The 19392-nt window shown below is 37.8% G+C and overlaps 1 protein-coding gene across 1 annotated transcript in view; it reads left to right on the top strand.

The window, feature by feature from the left end:
• Nucleotides 1-4239: 4239 nt before the first annotated feature.
• LOC103519571 (matrix metalloproteinase-24-like) overlaps nt 4240-19392 on the top strand; it is a 34876-nt gene continuing 19723 nt past the window's right edge. The window contains exons 1-3 of the mRNA XM_026831026.1: nt 4240-4369; nt 7871-8022; nt 16584-16737. Of these exons, the coding sequence (XP_026686827.1) occupies nt 4288-4369; nt 7871-8022; nt 16584-16737 (388 nt within the window). The 5' untranslated portion in view covers nt 4240-4287. The remainder of the gene's footprint in view (nt 4370-7870; nt 8023-16583; nt 16738-19392) is intronic.

Here is a 19392-nt window from a genome sequence, read left to right as displayed (position 1 = left end):
TGTTGTTGTTGTTGTTTTTGTTGGTGTTGTTGTTGTTGTTGGTGTTGTTGTTGTTGTTGTTGTTGTTGTTGTTGTTGTTGTTGGTGTTGGTGTTGGTGTTGTTGTTGTTGTTGTTGTTGTTGGTGTTGGTGTTGTTGGCGTTGTTCTTGTTGTTGTTTATCATTTTTGTCAGTAGATGTCAACATCTACTACCATATCATTTTTGATTGTTGGCGTTGTTCTTGTTGTTGTTTATCATTTTTGTCAGTAGATGTCAACATCTACTACCATATCATTTTTGATAGGTACACCAAAATAATTAGGACCAGAGATATAAGTGTTTTTGTCTGGAAAAACCCTTAGGTGGGCGAATAAATGGTACACTTACCCTAATTAAGTAAGTACTTAACCAAGTCTTTAATCATCAGCAAAATAGCGGTCGAAATGTCGAAAAATACGGTAAAACACCGCTAACCCTAACCGTTGTCCTGATGTTAATGAAAACTGATATTTCGGGGGTTTTAGGTATGGTTTTGGGGGGGGTCTACTTCTCATAACTTTTTCGATATCTCTAACCGTTTGGTGAAAACCGCCAAAAAGCGGTTATTTCTGCCTGTGGGCGGCGCCCAGTGCAACTTTTGCCGATTTTCAGATTTTCCCCTTTACTTACTCATCAAGACCTACCATCCTGCCAAATTTCAAATTTCTACTATATCGGGAAGTGCCTCAACATTTTGATGAGTGAGTGAGTGAGTGAGTGAGTGAATGAGTAAAAAAATTGCGATTTTTGCGCCTCTATATCTCCGGAACTACTTGGTACTAAGAGCTCAAATTTTCAAGGTATGCTTATATACCTTACCTAAACGGGAAGATGAGGATTTGAAGAGTACGACTAGCGACTGAAAACAAACACAAAAAGTTCAATCTGAGGCTTAGGTGTAGTGGCTAGACACTAGACACCTAGACAGCCCTAAAGGATGGGTTAAGCTTCTACCAATCTAAGGGCGACTGAAAGTATGGATGACTATGTTGTAGGTACTTTGAAAACTGTAGGCAATATGGAAAGCCTTGTTGGATAGAGTTAAGAGGCTTTAAAACAAGAACACAAATAGCTTTTACTCTTCACAGTTGTGAAGAGTAATAGTGAAGTGTAGAAGTGTAAAAACACAACTGTCAAGAGTAAAAGCGATTTGTGTTCTTCTTTTCAAAATGAATCTTCACAAAGTCACGTCAGAATCTATCAATAAAGAGGCTTTACTTTGAAAACTGCAAAGTATGGAGTGCAAATTTGAAGAGTACAGATGATACCTTTGTAGGAATACGGCCCTAGTATCTCATTCAGATTAATAGTACCCGCAGATGATTTGGAAAATGATCTCATGAGAATTGTTAGTGCGATTGAGGGAGTGATTTAATTTGATTAGTCAGAACCAGCTGCCTTGGAGTAAAGTTACGAGAGACAATAGAAGAACTTCGCAGCACTTATACTAGTTTATTAATAGTTCCAGCACTTTATAGTTCTAGTGCATAGATAGTTCCAGCACTTATTCTAGTACATAGATAGTTCAGCAAGTCTTGTACATAGTTCTGGAGTCAAAATTTGAGTAATGGTTTATGCTAATTCAAGAGGATGACGTAAGAGGCATTACTGTCCGCGCTGAATGGTAGGTAACTCCTATCTATCCAGAGTCTAGCTCTAGATTCTATACATACCGTCACGTCATCATGCCCGCATACCCCTAAATAGAATTTTCTGTTTGTGTCTTTACTAGTTTTTCAAATACTATCTTTTAATGACCTATCCTGCCAGCCTAGTTAGCTTAGTTGGTAGCGCGTCTGCCTTGTAAGCGCTAGGCCGCGGGTTCGATAAAATCCGCCCCGGGCGGGAATCGAACCCACGGCCTAGCGCTTACAAGGCAGACGCACTACCAACTAAGCTAACTAGGCTGGCTGCGCTGATATGTGTCCCGAAACCCAAACTTCAAATTTGTATTTATACCTACTAGTGATTCAGGGAACAGTATAGAATAGAAATCATTCAAGAAAAGGACTCTGATCTGATGGTCCAATCAGGTTCAAATCTCATCAGAAAATTGAATTCATGGAAATGGTTGTGTTCGCTCAAATTTAATCGAAATCGAACATCGGACAAACCGTTCGACAGTTATGGCGAAACAAACAGGCCGAGAAACTTACGTAAATTCAAAATCGTTTGGATTTAAAACTTACTTCTTAAGGCGCTGTCACACCAAAAGAGGGAAAACGAGCTTCACAGAAGGGAATAGAATAGAATACCTTGTTTATCCTGCTCGAATGAGACTAAAAATTCCCTTTACCCCAGCAGTCTAAACAAGGTCTCGTGTATTTTATGGGTTTAACATGGTACAATACATAATTAATACAGTAGACCTTGCTTAGTTATAAAAAAAAAGAAAAAAAAAAAGAAGAAGAGAAGAAATTTCTAAAGGAAAATACGACTTACCTAGAAAGTTTCCACTCTGTTAAGTTGAAGACCCCACGGGAAAAAAGATGGGAGTCCACCTTTTCTCATTTCGAGAAAATCGCGTTTTAAACTTTGAAACGCTATTACTAAATGTAAATGCTAACACTTGGGATTTTAATTATTTTTTTTTCGCTAATCGGTGGAAAATATTGTTGAGCATATATCCTATGGTGAATTGAAACATAAGCACTAGTAGGGAAAATTTAAAAATTAAAATTGTATTCAAAGGTCAAACAAAAAACATCAATAAAGATGAGAGTCCAGGGGTGAAACTGGACATTCATCTTTTTTACTGTTAAATCTATCAAATCACTTAATTGTTTTGTTAGTTCTCAAATTATTAAACAATAAATCACTAATAATATTAGCACACGTATTAATTAACAAACCGCCCGTAGAAATGACTTTCGGCACGCACTAATTACAACTGAACCAGAACCGACAAGCTAAAACAACTGAGAAAGCTGAAATCACGTGGAAACTGGGATCTTGGACTCTCACCTTTCTTGCTGTGATTTCTCCTATCCTGTCTTCCTTCTCTCTTCGATTTCGGGACGATAAGACCATAGCAGTTAAAGTTCCCTCTGTCAAACCTAAAAAAAAAATAATAATAATAAATAAATGAAAAAAAAAATACTATCTTTTAATGACCTATCCTGAAAAAAAAGAGCCCAATTGAGAGACCGAGTTTCGGAACTCTGGGGTCAGGAAGGTCGACACTCCAACATAAAGCCGTGTCCACACATAGTCGACGACCGTCGATCGACATCGGTGGATGGTCGATCGACGGTTGTCGATTATGCCTGGACACAGTTTTACAATCCAACACCTTAAATTAGGGCAAATAACTCAATAGAGTTCTTCCACCCTAAGTCTCCTAAACTTGTAAACTCTATTAATGTAAAATTAACAATTTCTTTGTTGTTATTATGTCACAACTTTGGTGCTCACTGCAGCATTGTAGGATTTTTCCCAATAAGTATCTCAATAATCCTAACAACCAATGTTTACCTACCCTGCTGGCACCGGTCGCTATGCGCATTTATATGTCATAGCTACTCATTTTCCTCACGAGGCTGAGTGGGCCCCGCAACAGCTACCTGTTGCTAAGCGCATTTACATGTCATAGCTACTCATTTTCCTCACGAGGCTGAGTGGGCCCCGCAACAGCCAGTCACGGGATCAATCATTTGCATAATACAAATTTCTTGACCCCGCCGGGAATCGAACCCGGGTCTCCCGCGTGCAAGGCTAGTGCAGTGACCACTACGCCATGGGAGCTGACTTAAACTCTATTAATTGTACTTTCCTCCGTGTACATATTTGTAATTTTGTACTGATTGTGTTCGCCATTTTGAGTTTTTATCCTCCATTTCGTACCAATTGATGTCCGCTATTTTGAATTTGCATCCACCATTTTGTACTAATTGTGTCTTTCATTTTGTACTATTTGTATCCACCATTTTGTACTATTTGTTATCCACCATTTTGTTCTAATTGTGTTCACCATTGTGTACTAATTGTGTTCACCATTTTGCACTATTTGTATCCACCATTTTGTACTAATTGTGTTCACCATTTTGTACTAATTGTGTCTTTCATTTTGTACTATTTGTTATCCACCATTTTGTACTAATTGTGTCTTTCATTTTGTACTAATTGTGTTCACCATTTTGTACTAATTGTGTTCACCATTTTGTACTAATTGTGTCTTTCATTTTGTACTACTTGTTATCCACCATTTTGGACTAATTGTGTTCACCATTTTGTTTTCCCCAGGTCACCTGGATGATGACACGCTACACATGATGACATTACCCCGATGTGGTGTAAGAGACAAGGTGGGCTTTGCGTCCGATCCGAGGAGCAAACGATACGCCCTGCAAGGTGAGTCAAATTTCGACCGAACTTACTTAACTTGATATAAATAAAATATAAATAGGTACTTGATATATATAAAATATAAATACTTTTACAGAACATCAAAAAAGTTGATCCACAGAACATATATATAATGACTGCTGAAACCCTGCAAGAAGTTACTTAGGTACTTACGTACTTTGTCTGGCTGGGGGACTTTAAACAGGGAGTACCTAATACCTATAATATCAAGCCTATTCTGTCTTCCTTCTCTCTTCGATTTTCGGGACGATAAGACCATAGCAGTTACAGTTCCCTCTGTCAAAACCTCTTAAAAAAATAATAATAAAAATAAGTTATAGTCGGATATTTTCATCAATGTGTATGAAAAATATCTCGCAAGCCACAGTGTTTATATTAGACAAGGTTTTACAATAACTAAATCCAATGGTCCATGACCTAATCGTAGCATGCCGGTAAAGAACTTGAAATATTCCCTACTAAATATTAATTCCCGGCTATATGTTCAGTCCTGGCTTACTTTCTTGAAATATTCCCTACTAAATATTAATTCCCGGCTATATGTACAGTCCTGTCCTGGCTTACTTTCTTACTACAACCTACAACACACTGGTGTACTCGAAAAGCAAACATTGGAAGAACATTATACTTGTTACTATACCTACATTATGTATTTTGTTGGAAGAAAGTATCCTCTTGTAGCCATCTCCACCAAAATTGGTGGAGATGCCATAATTGTACCATCTGTTTGTTTCATCATACGTATTTATTACTTTGTTTCATTATACCGTCATAGGCAATGAAATTTTCTTGTTAAATATTGAGCTTGATCTGCCTTTTGGAAGGCTAGTGATTCCTTTTTTTTTCTGAGTTCCCTGAAGCACCAGGTAATGATAAATAGCTCATGGAAATTTTACAAATGTTTGTTCGTTAATAAAAGTTGACAAAATTGGCATTTAATGTTTTTCCAATGAGATTTTTATCGAAAGCTCATCGTTTTTATTGAACTTTTCCAGTGGTTTGTCAGTCTGTCTAGTTGTCAGGTTGCCTGAGTTGTCAGCTTGTCTGATATGTCAGATTGCCTGGGTTGTCAGATTGCCTGATATGTCAGATTGCCTGGGTTGTCAGGTTATCTTATTGTCTATGACACCTCTTGCGGACTGCAGTAATCCTATGATGCAACAACCATGAACTTTGAGAAGAATGTTAATTATAAAATGACTTGAGTTTTTGTTTATTTATGATTCTGATTTTCTGAGAGTATTTGAAACTTGAATAATTGAATGGCAGGGCCTTGATTAGGGGACTCTTTTTCCAAGAGGTTTGATGGAGGAAGGAAGGGACTATTACGACGAAGATCTTATGGTCCTGAAATAGAAGAGGAAAATTCTATTTTCCTTTTCGATGGCTCACAACTCACAACTTGGATTTCCTACAGTATAGGCGCTATCACTCCAAAGGAGGGGAAACGAAGAAGAAGAAGGAGGAGGAGAAGGGGAAGAAGAAGAAGAAGAAGAAAGAAAGAAAGAAGAAGAAGAAAGAAAGAAGAAAAAGAAAGAAAGCAAGAAAGAAGAAGAAAGAAAGAAGAAGAAAGAAAGAAAGAAGAAAGAAAGAAAGAAGAAGAAGAAGAAGAAGAAAGAAAGAAAGAAGAAGAAGAAAGGAAGAAAGAAGAAGAAGAAAGAAAGAAAGAAGAAGAAGAAAGGAAGAAAGAAGAAGAAGAAAGAAAGAAGAGGGGGAAATTCTGAAAGGAAAACACAACTGAAAATCAAAACACTCTATACCTCGGCTGGGATTGAACCCACGCCCTCCTGTTTACCAGGCGAACGCCTTGACCACTACACCACCGAGGCAGGTGTTTCATTGCTCCGAAATAAAAACGGCGGTGGAATACTCATATTTTTTTTAATATATATATATTAATTAGGCCTGTTTAGCCCCTACAACTAAGCCTCAGATTGGGCTTTTCGTGCATGAAGCTTCTCCGAATCTACGAAGGTCACCACTAGGCGAGGTTAATGCTGGAAGATGGAGGACGTTGAACAGGAAGTAGACCAGCGTCTAGATGAGGGAGCAGACCAGCGAGCTGCTAACCAGCCTAGCTAGCTGGCAGGCAAAAAGGGTTTCCATCAGTGGCGTAGCGTGGTCTAAATTCAAGTGTAGGGCATGTTGGGCTCATGCACAGGTCTACCAAGTCCCATCACAGTACATGCCATTAATATTTATGGGCATTAGAGTGAACTTTTGAGTTGTATGGCCGCCATACACGCCATACGTACACGCTACGCCACTGGTTTCCATGGTTTAAGAAGAATAATTCCAAGTCCTCATGATGGTTAAATTATGTATTTCAAGGGACCAAAAGTTTCTATGGCGGTAAAGAATTATCAAAAAACACAACACTTTTAGTAACACTCAAGACCCTATCCTTAGGCCAGACCTATCCTCAGGGCTGATTCCTAAGGGAGGTCTTTTCAAAAATTTCCTCCTGATATCATGGCTGGCCTTATATGTAAATACCCTGAATTTTCAGGCTCTGTACGGCCCACCAAACCATCACCACGGAGGTGATTCCGATGATGACGCAGACTCCACCGGCAGTGGAAGTGGTAAGAAGCCAGCCACAGAGCAACCGCCAGCAGATGATGATGGAGAATTGTGTACTGACTCCAAGGTGGACACCCTGTTCAATTCGGCCGAGGGAAACACTTACGCTTTCAAAGGTAAGAGCCTAAAGGTCATGTCACGTTACGTCACGTCACGTGAGCTCATGTGGTGTCAGAAAGATGAAGTTCAAAGTTTTCCCCATAATATTGTAGGTAAATTTGTTCAAGAGAGCTACACTACTATCACGTTACGTGACGTGATGACGGCAGTGTGTTTCGACCTTCGACCTTGGCGCAGTCGGAACTAACTGGTGTTACCGGCTGGAGAAAACCTGATCCTTTTTTCTAAAGAGGTTTAATAGAGGGAAATCGAAGACAAAAGGGGGACAGGATAGGAGAAAGCCAGCCGTTCCGACAACGAACACTGTTCGTTCAGAATAATTACCCATTCATTTTTCAAGGCAGACGCGCTACCGACCAAGCTATCTAGTCTGGCAATGTTTGTCCTTTGCATTCAATATTTTATACTATGTACCTCTATTTTATTTATGTAAAAAAAAAATAGACGAGGGAAATAAGAGATCAAACGGGAAATTTTCAATTTTTTGGAGGGATAAAAAACTTCAACCCAAAAAAACCTAATCAACAATCTTTTCGCTTGTTTGCTAATTCTACTTTTCTGTTAATTTTTCAGGAAGCAGATGGCGAGTAAAGGACCTCACCTACAAGATCTCCAAGTACCCACGAGTGTTAGGCCGTAATAAAAAAAAAAATAGACGAGGGAAATAAGAGATCAAACGGGAAATTTTCAATTTTTTGGAGGGATAAAAAACTTCAACCCAAAAAACCTAATCAACAATCTTTTCGCTCGTTTGCTAATTCTACTTTTCTGTTAATTTTTCAGGAAGCAGATGGCGAGTGAAGGACCTCACCTACAAGATCTCCAAGTACCCCCGAGTATTAGGTCGCCATGAAACAGATGAGGTGATAAGGAAAGCATTCCAAGTATGGGCCGACGTCACCCCACTCACTTTCACAGCCAAGAAATCTGGCCAGGTATGTCGAAATTCGAAATCCCTAAAGATAAATCCTTATTGAGACAAGATGGAAGGAAAGCATTCCAAGTATGGGCCGACGTCACCCCACTCACTTTCACAGCCAAGAAATCTGGCCAGGTATGTCGAAATTCGAAATCCCTAGAGATAAATCCTTATTGAGACAAGATGGAACAGCTAAATATTAAGGAGCGTGGTAGCTCTCCGCCCCGCCAAGTCAAGAAAGTGACCTTGCTTCTAGAGATATGTACCTATTTATGACTGATCTCAGCACAGAGAGTTTTCAGTTAATCCAGAATTTAAGAAATACTGGCCTGTGTAAATCAAATGGGTGAAGTCAAAGAAAACACTTGCATACTGTGTTAACTTTCAGAGGTAAAATGAGCTATAGAAGGATTGAAAAAATGCCGGTAAAACAGAGTCACTGTACTTAGGTACTTGTTCAAAGAATCGCCTATGTGTCATACCTTTCCATACGACTGCGCCACTTAGTTACCTTTGAAAGCCCAAGTGTTGACAAGACTGACAGGCTCTCGGCCGAATTGAACAGGGTGTCTACTTTGGAGTCCGTTCACATCTAGTATCTTTACTTCTTTTCGCTTCCCTGTTATTCTATTCTATTCTATTCTGTTCTATTCTATTCTATATCAAGCTGAATTTCCCTTGCTAAAGAAATAGCAAAGGTTGAGTGCGAAAGGCATCCACTCGTAAAATTTGTAGCCAAAACCAAATATCAGCCTAAAGCAATCACCCTAGTTAGGGCTGATTGAGAGACTGACGAAAAACGCCGACTCCGTCTGTACACGAGAAAAGGCAAATAAGAAGAAGACTTACTTATTTACTTGGTTCTTTCTCTCAACACTCATGTATATGTAGAATTGTAGATAGGTAGATATAGGTACTTACTTTCTTCAAAACATGCACAACAGTAATTTGGGTAAAAAAATATTCAGACATAAGACATAAGTGATTATGATTATTTACTTATAGCTTTTCCCAATTTATAAAAAATAATTGATCACTGCGAAGTGCGAACGTTATAATGAGATCATCAAGCGAATTGAATAGATTTACAAATAGGATCATAGAATTCCCAAATATTCTATAGATCAAATAATTGGCACCAACATGATTGTTGCGGTTTTTAACAATATTTTAATTCTTTCTATGATCTATTCTAGTGTAATGTTTCCAATATTTTCATTCATATACCTCCCTCATATTTTGATGTACAACTAATCATCTAATCAAGTACCTCTAACTATTATTTATTATAGCTGTTATTATTATTACCTATTTATGTCTCTTTTTCAAAATGTGGTATGTAGTGCGAACGTTATAATGAGATCATCAAGCGAATTGAATAGATTTACAAATAGGATCATAGAATTCCCAAATATTCTATAGATCAAATTGGCACCAACATGATTGTTGCGGTTTTTAACAATATTTTAATTCTTTCCATGATCTATTCTAGTGTACCTACAATATTTCCAATATTTTCATTCATCTACCTCATATTTTGATGTACGACTAATCAAGTACCTCTAACTATTATTTATTACAGCTGTTATTACCTATTTATGTCTCTTTTTCAAAATGTGGTATGTGTAATCGTTGTGCAATCGGTTCATTGGGGTTTTTCATCACTTCTATTGAAGTATTGATCATATTGATTGCAGGGGTATGAGATCACCTATATCTCTACCATGTGCTGCTCCCATTTCTGATCTGCCTTCTCATACCCTGCTCTTACTACTCATTTTTTGGCTACCGACTTAAAACTCAATTTGTCAAGGTATGTCCACACACAGTTGACCGGCCATCAATCGATGTCGACTGAACCGGCAACCGGCCACACTGTCTCGACAAAATAGGCAGATTTATTTCATCGATCGACGGCCGGTAGACTATGTTTGGACACACCTCAAGCGTCATACTTTTGCAGAACTGGCAATGGAAATTACATCCTTCCCAAGTACATTGGCCCAAGTTTGTCTTTCTTTGCTAAGTGATTTTGTCATAAAAGAGGTCGTTATCATGTTGAAATAGGTTTAATAGTTTACCAAGTCGTTCGCCCAGGTTTGAGTGATTCATAAAATTGAGGCCTATTATGTTCAAATATGCCTAAGAACATGGGACCTATGCCTGAAGAAACTTCTAATGTTATATTTCGCACTTCACACAAAACCTTCAAGAATATTACGGATAGAGATCAACTGCTTTCAAAATTGTACCGGGAAGATGAGGATTTGAAGAGTACGACTAGCGACTGAAAACAAACACAAAAAGTTCAATCTGAGGCTTAGGTGTAGTGGCTAGACAGCTAGACAGTCCTAAAGGATGGGTTAAGTTAAGCTTCTACGAATCTAAGGGCGACTGAAAGTATGGATGACTATGTTGTATATACTTTGAAAACTGTAGGCAATATGGAAAGCCTTGTTGGATAGAGTTAAGAGGCTTTAAAAGAAGAACACAAATAGCTTTTACTCTTCACAGTTGTGAAGTGTAATAGTGAAGTGTAGATGTGTAAAAACACAACTGTGAAGAGTAAAAGCTATTTGTGTTCTTCTTTTCAAGATGAATCTTCACAAAGTCACGTCAGAATCTATCAATAAGAGGCTTTACTTTGAAAACTGCAAAGTATGGAGTGCAAATTTGAAGACTACAGATAATACCTTTGTAGGAATACGGCCCTACTATCTCATTCAGATTAATAGTACCCGCAGATGATTTGGAAAATGATCTCATGAGAACTGTTAGTACGATCGAGGGAATGATTACATTTGATTATTCAGAACCAGCTACCTTGGAGTAAAGTTACGAGAGACAATAGAAGAACTTCGCAGCACTTATACTAGCTTATTAATAGTTCCAGCACTTTATAGTTCTAGTGCATAGATAGTTCCAGCACTTGTTCTAGTACGTAGATAGTTCAGCAAGTCTTGTACATGGTTCTGGAGTCAAAATTTGAGTAATGGTTCTACGCTATTTCAAGAGGCTGACGTAAGAGGCATTACTGTCCGCGCTGGATGGTAGGTAACTCCTATCTATCCAGAGTCTAGATTCTATACATACCGTCACTTGTATTGTTAATACACATTATATACAATTTACAAATAATCACACAATTTACAATAAACGATGACGAAAAACAGGTATAACTAGAGACATAAGACACAAGATTCGAGATTACATTAAACATTACAAAGATTAAAGATTACATTAAACATTACAAAGATTAAAGATTACATTAAAGATTCGAGAGTGTTTAGGGAACAGTTGTAGAATAGAAATCATTCAAGAAAAGGACTCTGATCTGATGGTCCAATCAGGTTCAAATCTCATCAGAAATAATTGAATTCATGGAAATGGTTGTGTTCGCTCAAATTTAATCGCAATCGCACAAACCGTTCGACAGGTATGGTGAAACAAACAGGCCGAGAAACTTTACGTAAATTTAAAATCGTTTTGATTTAAAACTTACTTCTTAAGGCGCTGTCACACCACAAGAGGGAAAACGAGCTTCACAGAAGAGAATAGAATAGAATACCTTGTTTATCCTGCTCGAATGAGACTAAAAAGTCCCTTTACCCCAGCAGTCTAAACAAGGTCTCGTGTATTTTATGGGTTTAACATGGTACAATACATAATTAATACAGTAGACCTTGCTTAATTATAAAAAAAAGAAGAAGAAGAAGAAGAGAAGAAATTTCTAAAGGAAAATACGACTTACCTAGAAAGTTTTCACTCTGTTAAGTTATAGTCGGATATTTTCATCAATGTGTATGAACAATATCTCGCAAGCCACAGTGTTTATATTAGACAAGGTTTTACAATTACTAAATCCAATGGTCCATGAACTAATCATAGCATGCCGGTAAAGAACTTGAAATATTCCCTACTAAATATTAATTCCCGGCTATATGTTCAGTCCTGGCTTACTTTCTTGAAATATTCCCTACTAAATATTAATTCCCGGCTATATTTACAGTCCTGGCTTACTTTCTTACTACAACACACTGGTGTACTCGAAAAGCAAACATTGGAAGAACATTATACTTGTTAATATACCTACCTGCATTATGTATTTTGTTGGAAGAAAATATCCTCTTGTAGGCATCTCCACCAAAATTGGTGGAGACGCCATAATTGTACCATCTGTTTGTTTCATCATACCTATTTATTACATAGGACATAGGCCGTCATAGGCAATGAAATTTTCTTGTTAAAGATTGAGCTTGATCTACCTTTTGGAAGGCTTGTGATTCCTTTTTTTTCGAGTTCCCTGAAGCACCAGGTAATGATAAATAGCTCATGGAAATTTTACAAATGTTTGTTCGTTATTAAAAGTTGACAAAATTGGCATTTAAAGTTTTTCCAATGAGATTTTTTTCGAAAGCTCATCGTTTTTATTGAACTTTTCCGGTGGTTTGTCAGTCTGTCTAGCTGTCAGATTGCCTGGGTTGTCAGATTGCCTGGGTTGTCAGATTGCCTGATATGTCAGATTGCCTGGGTTGTCAGGTTATCTTATTGTCTATGACACCTCTTGCGGACTGCAGTAATCCTATGATGCAACAACCATGAACTTTGAGAAGAATGTTAATTATAATGACTTGAGTTTTTGTTTTTATGATTCTGATTTTCTGAGAGTATTTGAAACTTGAATAATTGAATGGCAGGGCCTTGATTAGGGACTCTTTTTCCAAGAGGTTTGATGGAGGAAGGAAGGAACCATAACAACGAAGGTCTTATGGTCCTGAAATATAGGGCACGGTTAGTATAGGGCACGGTTAGTCCAGTGGTAATCGTAAACAAGACCAAGATCAATGGATTAGATTAGTGGTTCTCAGTCTATGGACCATGGACCTATTAGGTAGACCACGGGTCATGGTCAGCCCAGTTGTAACGCGCTAGATTAGCATACAGAAGGTAACGATCATGTTGACAAAGCTCCCAAATTTAATGGAAAGTATTGTGTCTCATATCACCCATCTGATGAGGCACCCAGTGGTATCGAAAGCTCACCAATTATTTTAAAACCTTCTAATCGAAATGGTCTTGATAGAAATATTTTTATTTTTTATATGAATTTAAATTTATGCTATTATTATGGGATTAGCATACAGAAGGTAACGATCATGTTGACACAGCTCCCAAATTTAATGGAAAGTATTGTGTCTCATCTCGCCCATCTGATGAGGTACCCTAAGTGGTATCGAAAGCTCACCAATTTTAAATCCTTCTAATCGAAATGGCCTTGATAGAAATATTTTTATATTTTATCTGAATTTAAATTTATGCAATTATGGGTCCGCCACTTCAAAAAGTTTTAGAACGCCTGGGATTATCTCGACGATTTATGAGGTGGTTTCTGAACCAGATTTGTTGCAAGATCATTTGAAACCTGAATAGAATAGATTAGAAATAAACAAATAGAATAGAATAGGAAAGGAATCCTACATGGAAAATGACTCTTGTTAATGGCTTGTTGACGTGTGGTATGTGTAATCGTTGTGCAATCGATTCATTGGGGTTTTTCATCACTTCTATTGAAGTATTGATCATATTGATTGCAGTTTTTTACCTGTGGTATGTGTAATCGTTGTGCAATCGATTCATTGGGGTTTTTCATCACTTCTATTGAAGTATTGATCATATTGATTGCAGTTTTTTTACTTATCAGAGTGTAAAGTGTTCACAAAATTACTTTATTCATTGGTTCGGATTATTTCGCTGAACAATTGCAAAATTTCGTCTTGAAATGGCGGAGAGAAGTGTTTCATCGTTTTCCGAGAAATGATCTTTTTCTGAGAAGTGATATATCCAGATTGTTTTCTATTAAGACTATTAAGAGTCATTCCTTGAAATGGCGGAGAGAAGTGTTTCATCGTTTTCCGAGAAATGATCTTTTTCTGAGAAGTGATATATCCAGATTGTTTTCTATTAAGAGTCATTCCTTTTCCTTTCTAAGATTTGGATTCAACGTTTTTCCCCATGAAAAAGCTGAGAAAAATAGCTTGATTTCTGAATTTCCTGATAATTATTCCGATTTCTTTTGATCAATTTCATCTGATATTATCAGACGACGGATTTGACTGTGGTTGTCTTTATTCTTAATGTGATTGTCTTTAACTCGAGCGATTTTCTTTACATTCTGTTCTTCACAATGTATCTCTTCCGATTTATATGGCTTTTTCAAATTTGCAATTCCATTTTTTAATCATTTCCCCGAAATTATATCAAAACATCTTTTCGACTCCCATGAAAAAGCTGAGAAAAATCGCTTGATTTCTGAATTTCCTGATAATATTCCGATTTCTTTTGATCAATTTCATCTGATATCAGATGACGGATTTGACTGTGGTTGTCTTTATTCTTCATGTGATTGTCTTTAACTCGAGCGATTTTCTTTACATTCTGTTCTTCACAATTTATCTCTTCCGATTCATATGGTTTTTTCAAATTTGCAATTCCATTTTTTAATCATTTCCCCGAAATTATATCAAAACATCCATTCGACACACAATTTATCTCTTCCGATTTATATGGCTTTTTCAAATTTGCAATTCCATTTTTTAATCATTTCCCCGAAATTATATCAAAACATCTATTCGACTTTTTATTTCTATACTATTGTTTTAACTATTTGTAGTATCTTTGCTAATATTGGCATCAATGTTCATTGTTGTCTGACGTGATGTCATGATACAGATTCACTGAAACACGGATTTCACGCTTCATTTCATTTACTAATCCATTGCCTCGGTCTATAGCATTTTTGCATATGTCCGGTCATACTTGTTCTTTTTTTTCGTCTTTAATTTTCCTTTTGTTTCGTCTCTATTTTATTCTTAATTTAGTATCTAGATTTTTCGTCGTCGTCTTTTTCTTCTTCTTCCTCTTCTTCTCCTTCTTCTTCTTTTTCTTCGTCTTCTTTTGTTTTTGTATCTTGTTTTATCTTCACCATTTTCACGGTTCTTTTTTTTCGTCTTTAATTTTCCTTTTGTTTCGTCTCTATTTTATTCTTAATTTAGTATCTAGATTTTTCGTCGTCGTCTTCTTCTTCGTCTTCTTCGTCTTCTTCTTTTGTTTTTGTATCTTGTTTTTTCTTCACCATTTTCACGGTCCATTTTTCTCATCCCATACATCCGATTTTTCAAGCTTTGTTTTCAGCTCAAGGGTTGTGAATGTTGTGATTAGCTGATTAGTTCCCAGTGTCAGTATACAATAATCGTTCGTCTTGAAATGGCGGAGAGAAGTGTTTCATCGTTTTCCGAGAAATGATCTTTTTCTGAGAAGTGATATATCCAGATTGTTTTCTAAGAGTCATTCATTTCTAAGATTTGGATTCAACGTTTTTCCCCATGAAAAAGCTGAGAAAAATCGCTTGATTTCTGAATTTCCTGATAATATTCCGATTTCTTTTGATCAATTTCATCTGATATCAGACGACGGATTTGACTGTGGTTGTCTTTATTCTTAATGTGATTGTCTTTAACTCGAGCAATTTTCTTTACATTCTGTTCTTCACAATTTATCTCTTCCGATTTATATGGCTTTTTCAAATTTGGAATTCCATTTTGCAATTCCATTGTTTAATCATTTCCCCTAAATTATATCAAAACATCTATTCGACTTTTTATTTCTACTATTGTTTTAACTATCTGTAAGTAGGTATCTTTGCTAATATTGGCATCAATGTTCATTGTTGTCTGACGTGATGTCATGATACAGATTCACTGAAACACGGATTTCACGCTTCATTTCATTTATTAATCCATTGCCTCGGTCTATACTATAGCATTTTTGCATAAATATGTCCGGTCATACTTGTTCTACTTTCAGAGGTAAAATGAGCTATAGAAGGATTGAAAAAATGCCGGTAAAACAGAGTCACTGTACTTAGGTACTTGTTCAAAGAATCGACTATGTGTCATACCTTTCCATACGACGGCGCCACTTACCTTTGAAAGCATAAGTGTTGACAAGACTGACAGTCCCTCGGCCGAATTGAACAGGGTGTCTACTTTGGAGTCCGTTCACATCTAGTATCTTTACTTCTTTTCTCTTCCCTTTTATTCTATTCTATTCTACTCCAGGTTCACATTGAAATCAGGTTCGAGAGGGATGAGCATGGTGATGGTGACCCATTTGACGGTCCAGGTGGTACTCTGGCTCATGCTTTCTTCCCTATTCTACTATTCTAATCTAAATTCTATTCTATTCTAATCTAAATTCTATTCTATTCTACTCCAGGTTCACATTGAGATCAGGTTCGAGAGGGATGAGCATGGTGATGGTGACCCATTTGACGGTCCAGGTGGTACTCTGGCTCATCCTTTCTTCCCTATTCTAATCTAAATTCTATTCTATTCTAATCTAAATTCTATTCTATTCTATTCCAGGTTCACATTGAGATCAGGTTCGAGAGGGATGAGCATGGTAATGGTGACCCATTTGACGGTCCAGGTGGTACTCTGGCTCATGCTTTCTTCCCTATTCTAATCTAAATTCTATTCTATTCAAATTCTATTCTATTCAAATTCTATTCTATTCCAGGTTCACATTGAGATCAGGTTCGAGAGGGATGAGCATGGTGATGGTGACCCATTTGACGGACCAGGTGGTACTCTGGCTCATGCTTTCTTCCCTGTGTACGGAGGTGATGCTCATTTTGATGACGCTGAGAAATGGACGGTCAACTCGTACAAAGGTAACAATAGGTACAGCATCACCACGAACTCTGCAGCTACACATCACACAATTTTATAATCCCCACCAAAATTTTGACGGTCCAGGTGGTACTCTGGCTCATGCTTTCTTCCCTATTCTAATCTAAATTCTATTCTAATCTAAATTCTATTCTATTCAAATTCTATTCTATTCCAGGTTCACATTGAGATCAGATTCGAGAGGGATGAGCATGGTGATGGTGACCCATTTGACGGACCTGGTGGTACTCTGGCTCATGCTTTCTTCCCTATTCTAATCTAAATTCTATTTCAACAGGTTACTTTCTGGTGTTCTCGTGTTGACCCAGCACCTAAATGGGAAGTATTGTGTCTCTTCTCGCCCATCTGATGAGTACGGGATGGGCATGCCACGACACAGACCACATGCGTCTAATGTAATAATGATAATAATAATAGTGCTTATTTATACTGCTCGCATAGGACTGAAAAGTCCCTTTACTCCAGCAGTAGGCTACTACTGCGTCTAATGCGTCTTTCTCAAATTTTTTTTTTAGTAAAAAGCTGACTCTCAGAATAGGTAGATGCGTCAACAATTTCAGAAAGGGGGGAAATGGCTTGGTAAAAATGATGGCTTGGTAACTCAAAAAATAATTTCTTTTTCCTACTTGAAAGAAAAATATTCTCACTTAAAAATAAAAAAATAAAATAAAATCACTCTTTTTTTACCAATAACAATAATACCATCAAGTTGATTGGTCTGAACATTATTTGATGTAAACATTACAGGGCAATTATTCTTGCTCGTTAAACCATATCATAAACATTGTAGACATGTGTATATCACGTTGATTGAGTGGATATTTTGTATAAATACAAATCTCTACTGTATCACACGGAACCACAGTGTGATTCTAGAAGAATCGGAAGATATTGCGAAGATGGTGGACTAAAGGTTGGGGTCGTTAGTCGGGACACACATCACCGCATCACGATGGTGCTGGCGCGGTGCGGTGATATGTGTGCCGAAACCCGAACTTCAATTTTGTATTTACTAGTGATTCAGGGAACAGTATAGAAATCATTCAAGAAAAGGACTCTGATCTGATGGTCCAATGGGGTTCAAATCTCATCACACACACACACACACACACACACACACACACACACACACACACACACACACACACACACACACACACACACACACACACACACAAAATGTATATCAAAATTCCAAGTCAAGATATGTACATACCACTTAGAGAAAACAGAAGGGAAATGATACATATTTCTGGACATGGTCTTCACTTGACTGGAGTGAAGACCATGTCCAGAAATATGTATGATATTGTACTTGACCATTATCTCAAACTAAACAGAAGGGAAATGCCTATGAAGACTGAATACGGATGTTACAAAAGAAGGTAATAGCTTTAGGGTAGAGACACACTACCATCACGTCACGTGACTTGATGGCAGTGTGTTTCTAGCTTTATACGAATAATGACTTCCCGAGAGGGCTCATTTGAAACTTCAAGTCTCGTGTCAATAATATGGTAGCTTCCAGAGCCCAGAGGTCGAGACTTGTTACAAACCGACCGGCTATTTCTGGTTTATTGCTCAATCAGGTGTTGTTTTTCCACATTTTCCAGCATAATCACATGATTATCAATAATTATGGTGCTTAGAGCGACGTTGTTATTAGTTAACAATACAGAGATGAGTTCGATAGATAGGTTGGTATTCGTAATGATGAGATGGTGAGGAAGATCTCTGTAATACCAGGGGCGAATAAGAGAGAATCTGTACCTAAATAAACATATTTATGTCCTCTTTACTAGGTAGGGTGTCCCAGTCCAATTCCAATAGCCGAATTTTGAAAATTGACTAAAGGTTCTTTCGGGGTGGCTCTCAGAAAATTTTTCAAAGCAAAACCTTCATGGGAGAAAAATCGTGGGGAAAAGTGCTATACCCTTACACCTATGGGTGTTTCTCGCGCAACTTTTTTCCCTATGAGGTTTTACCCATTCGGACCTTTTCGGAGTGGGTTCTTCGATTCCTCGTTTACCTACTGTCCCATCATTGTTGTTTACTGTGCCACCAATGTCAGCAAAACCTTCATGGGAGAAAAATCGTGGGGAAAAGTGCTATACCCTTGTACCTATGGGTGTTTCTCGCGCAACTTTTTTCCCTATGCGGTTTTACCCAATCGGATCTTTTCAGAGTGGGTTCCTCGATTCCTCGTGTCCCATCATTGTTGTTTACTGTGCCACCAGTGTTCCATTTCGACGGATCAAACTAATGACTCTTAACTCCATACGTAACCCACTCTGAGGCTTTGGTGTTGGGACAATTGCCCCAAGGGATGGGTTAAGCTTATACGAATCCAATGACTCACCTTATGTCCCTTCCTCAGGTCGACTCAGCGGACCCTCCGTTCCCGCGGAACTCAGGCTACTGGTGGTTTGGCTGCCGGAGCGCCACCAAGGGCAGTCAAGTCGATCTCAGCATTAGCAATAGCGGTCCCAGTGCGTCCGATCCTGAGCCAAACCCATCCAATCAGTATTACCGGTGGCTCGTGAAAGCAGATCACCAGATGAATCAAAACCAGGACGTCAGCGATCTGAAACTCGAAGCTGGTAAGTGATGTCGGGCGGAGTCGGGTTTTGTTGGAT

This window comes from Diaphorina citri, unplaced genomic scaffold (genome assembly GCF_000475195.1).
Source record: "Diaphorina citri unplaced genomic scaffold, Diaci psyllid genome assembly version 1.1 scaffold2806, whole genome shotgun sequence".
Taxonomy (NCBI): Eukaryota; Metazoa; Arthropoda; class Insecta; order Hemiptera; family Psyllidae; genus Diaphorina; species Diaphorina citri.
Note: the sequence above shows the minus strand (reverse complement) of the source record. Positions and strands in the feature narration are given on the sequence as shown.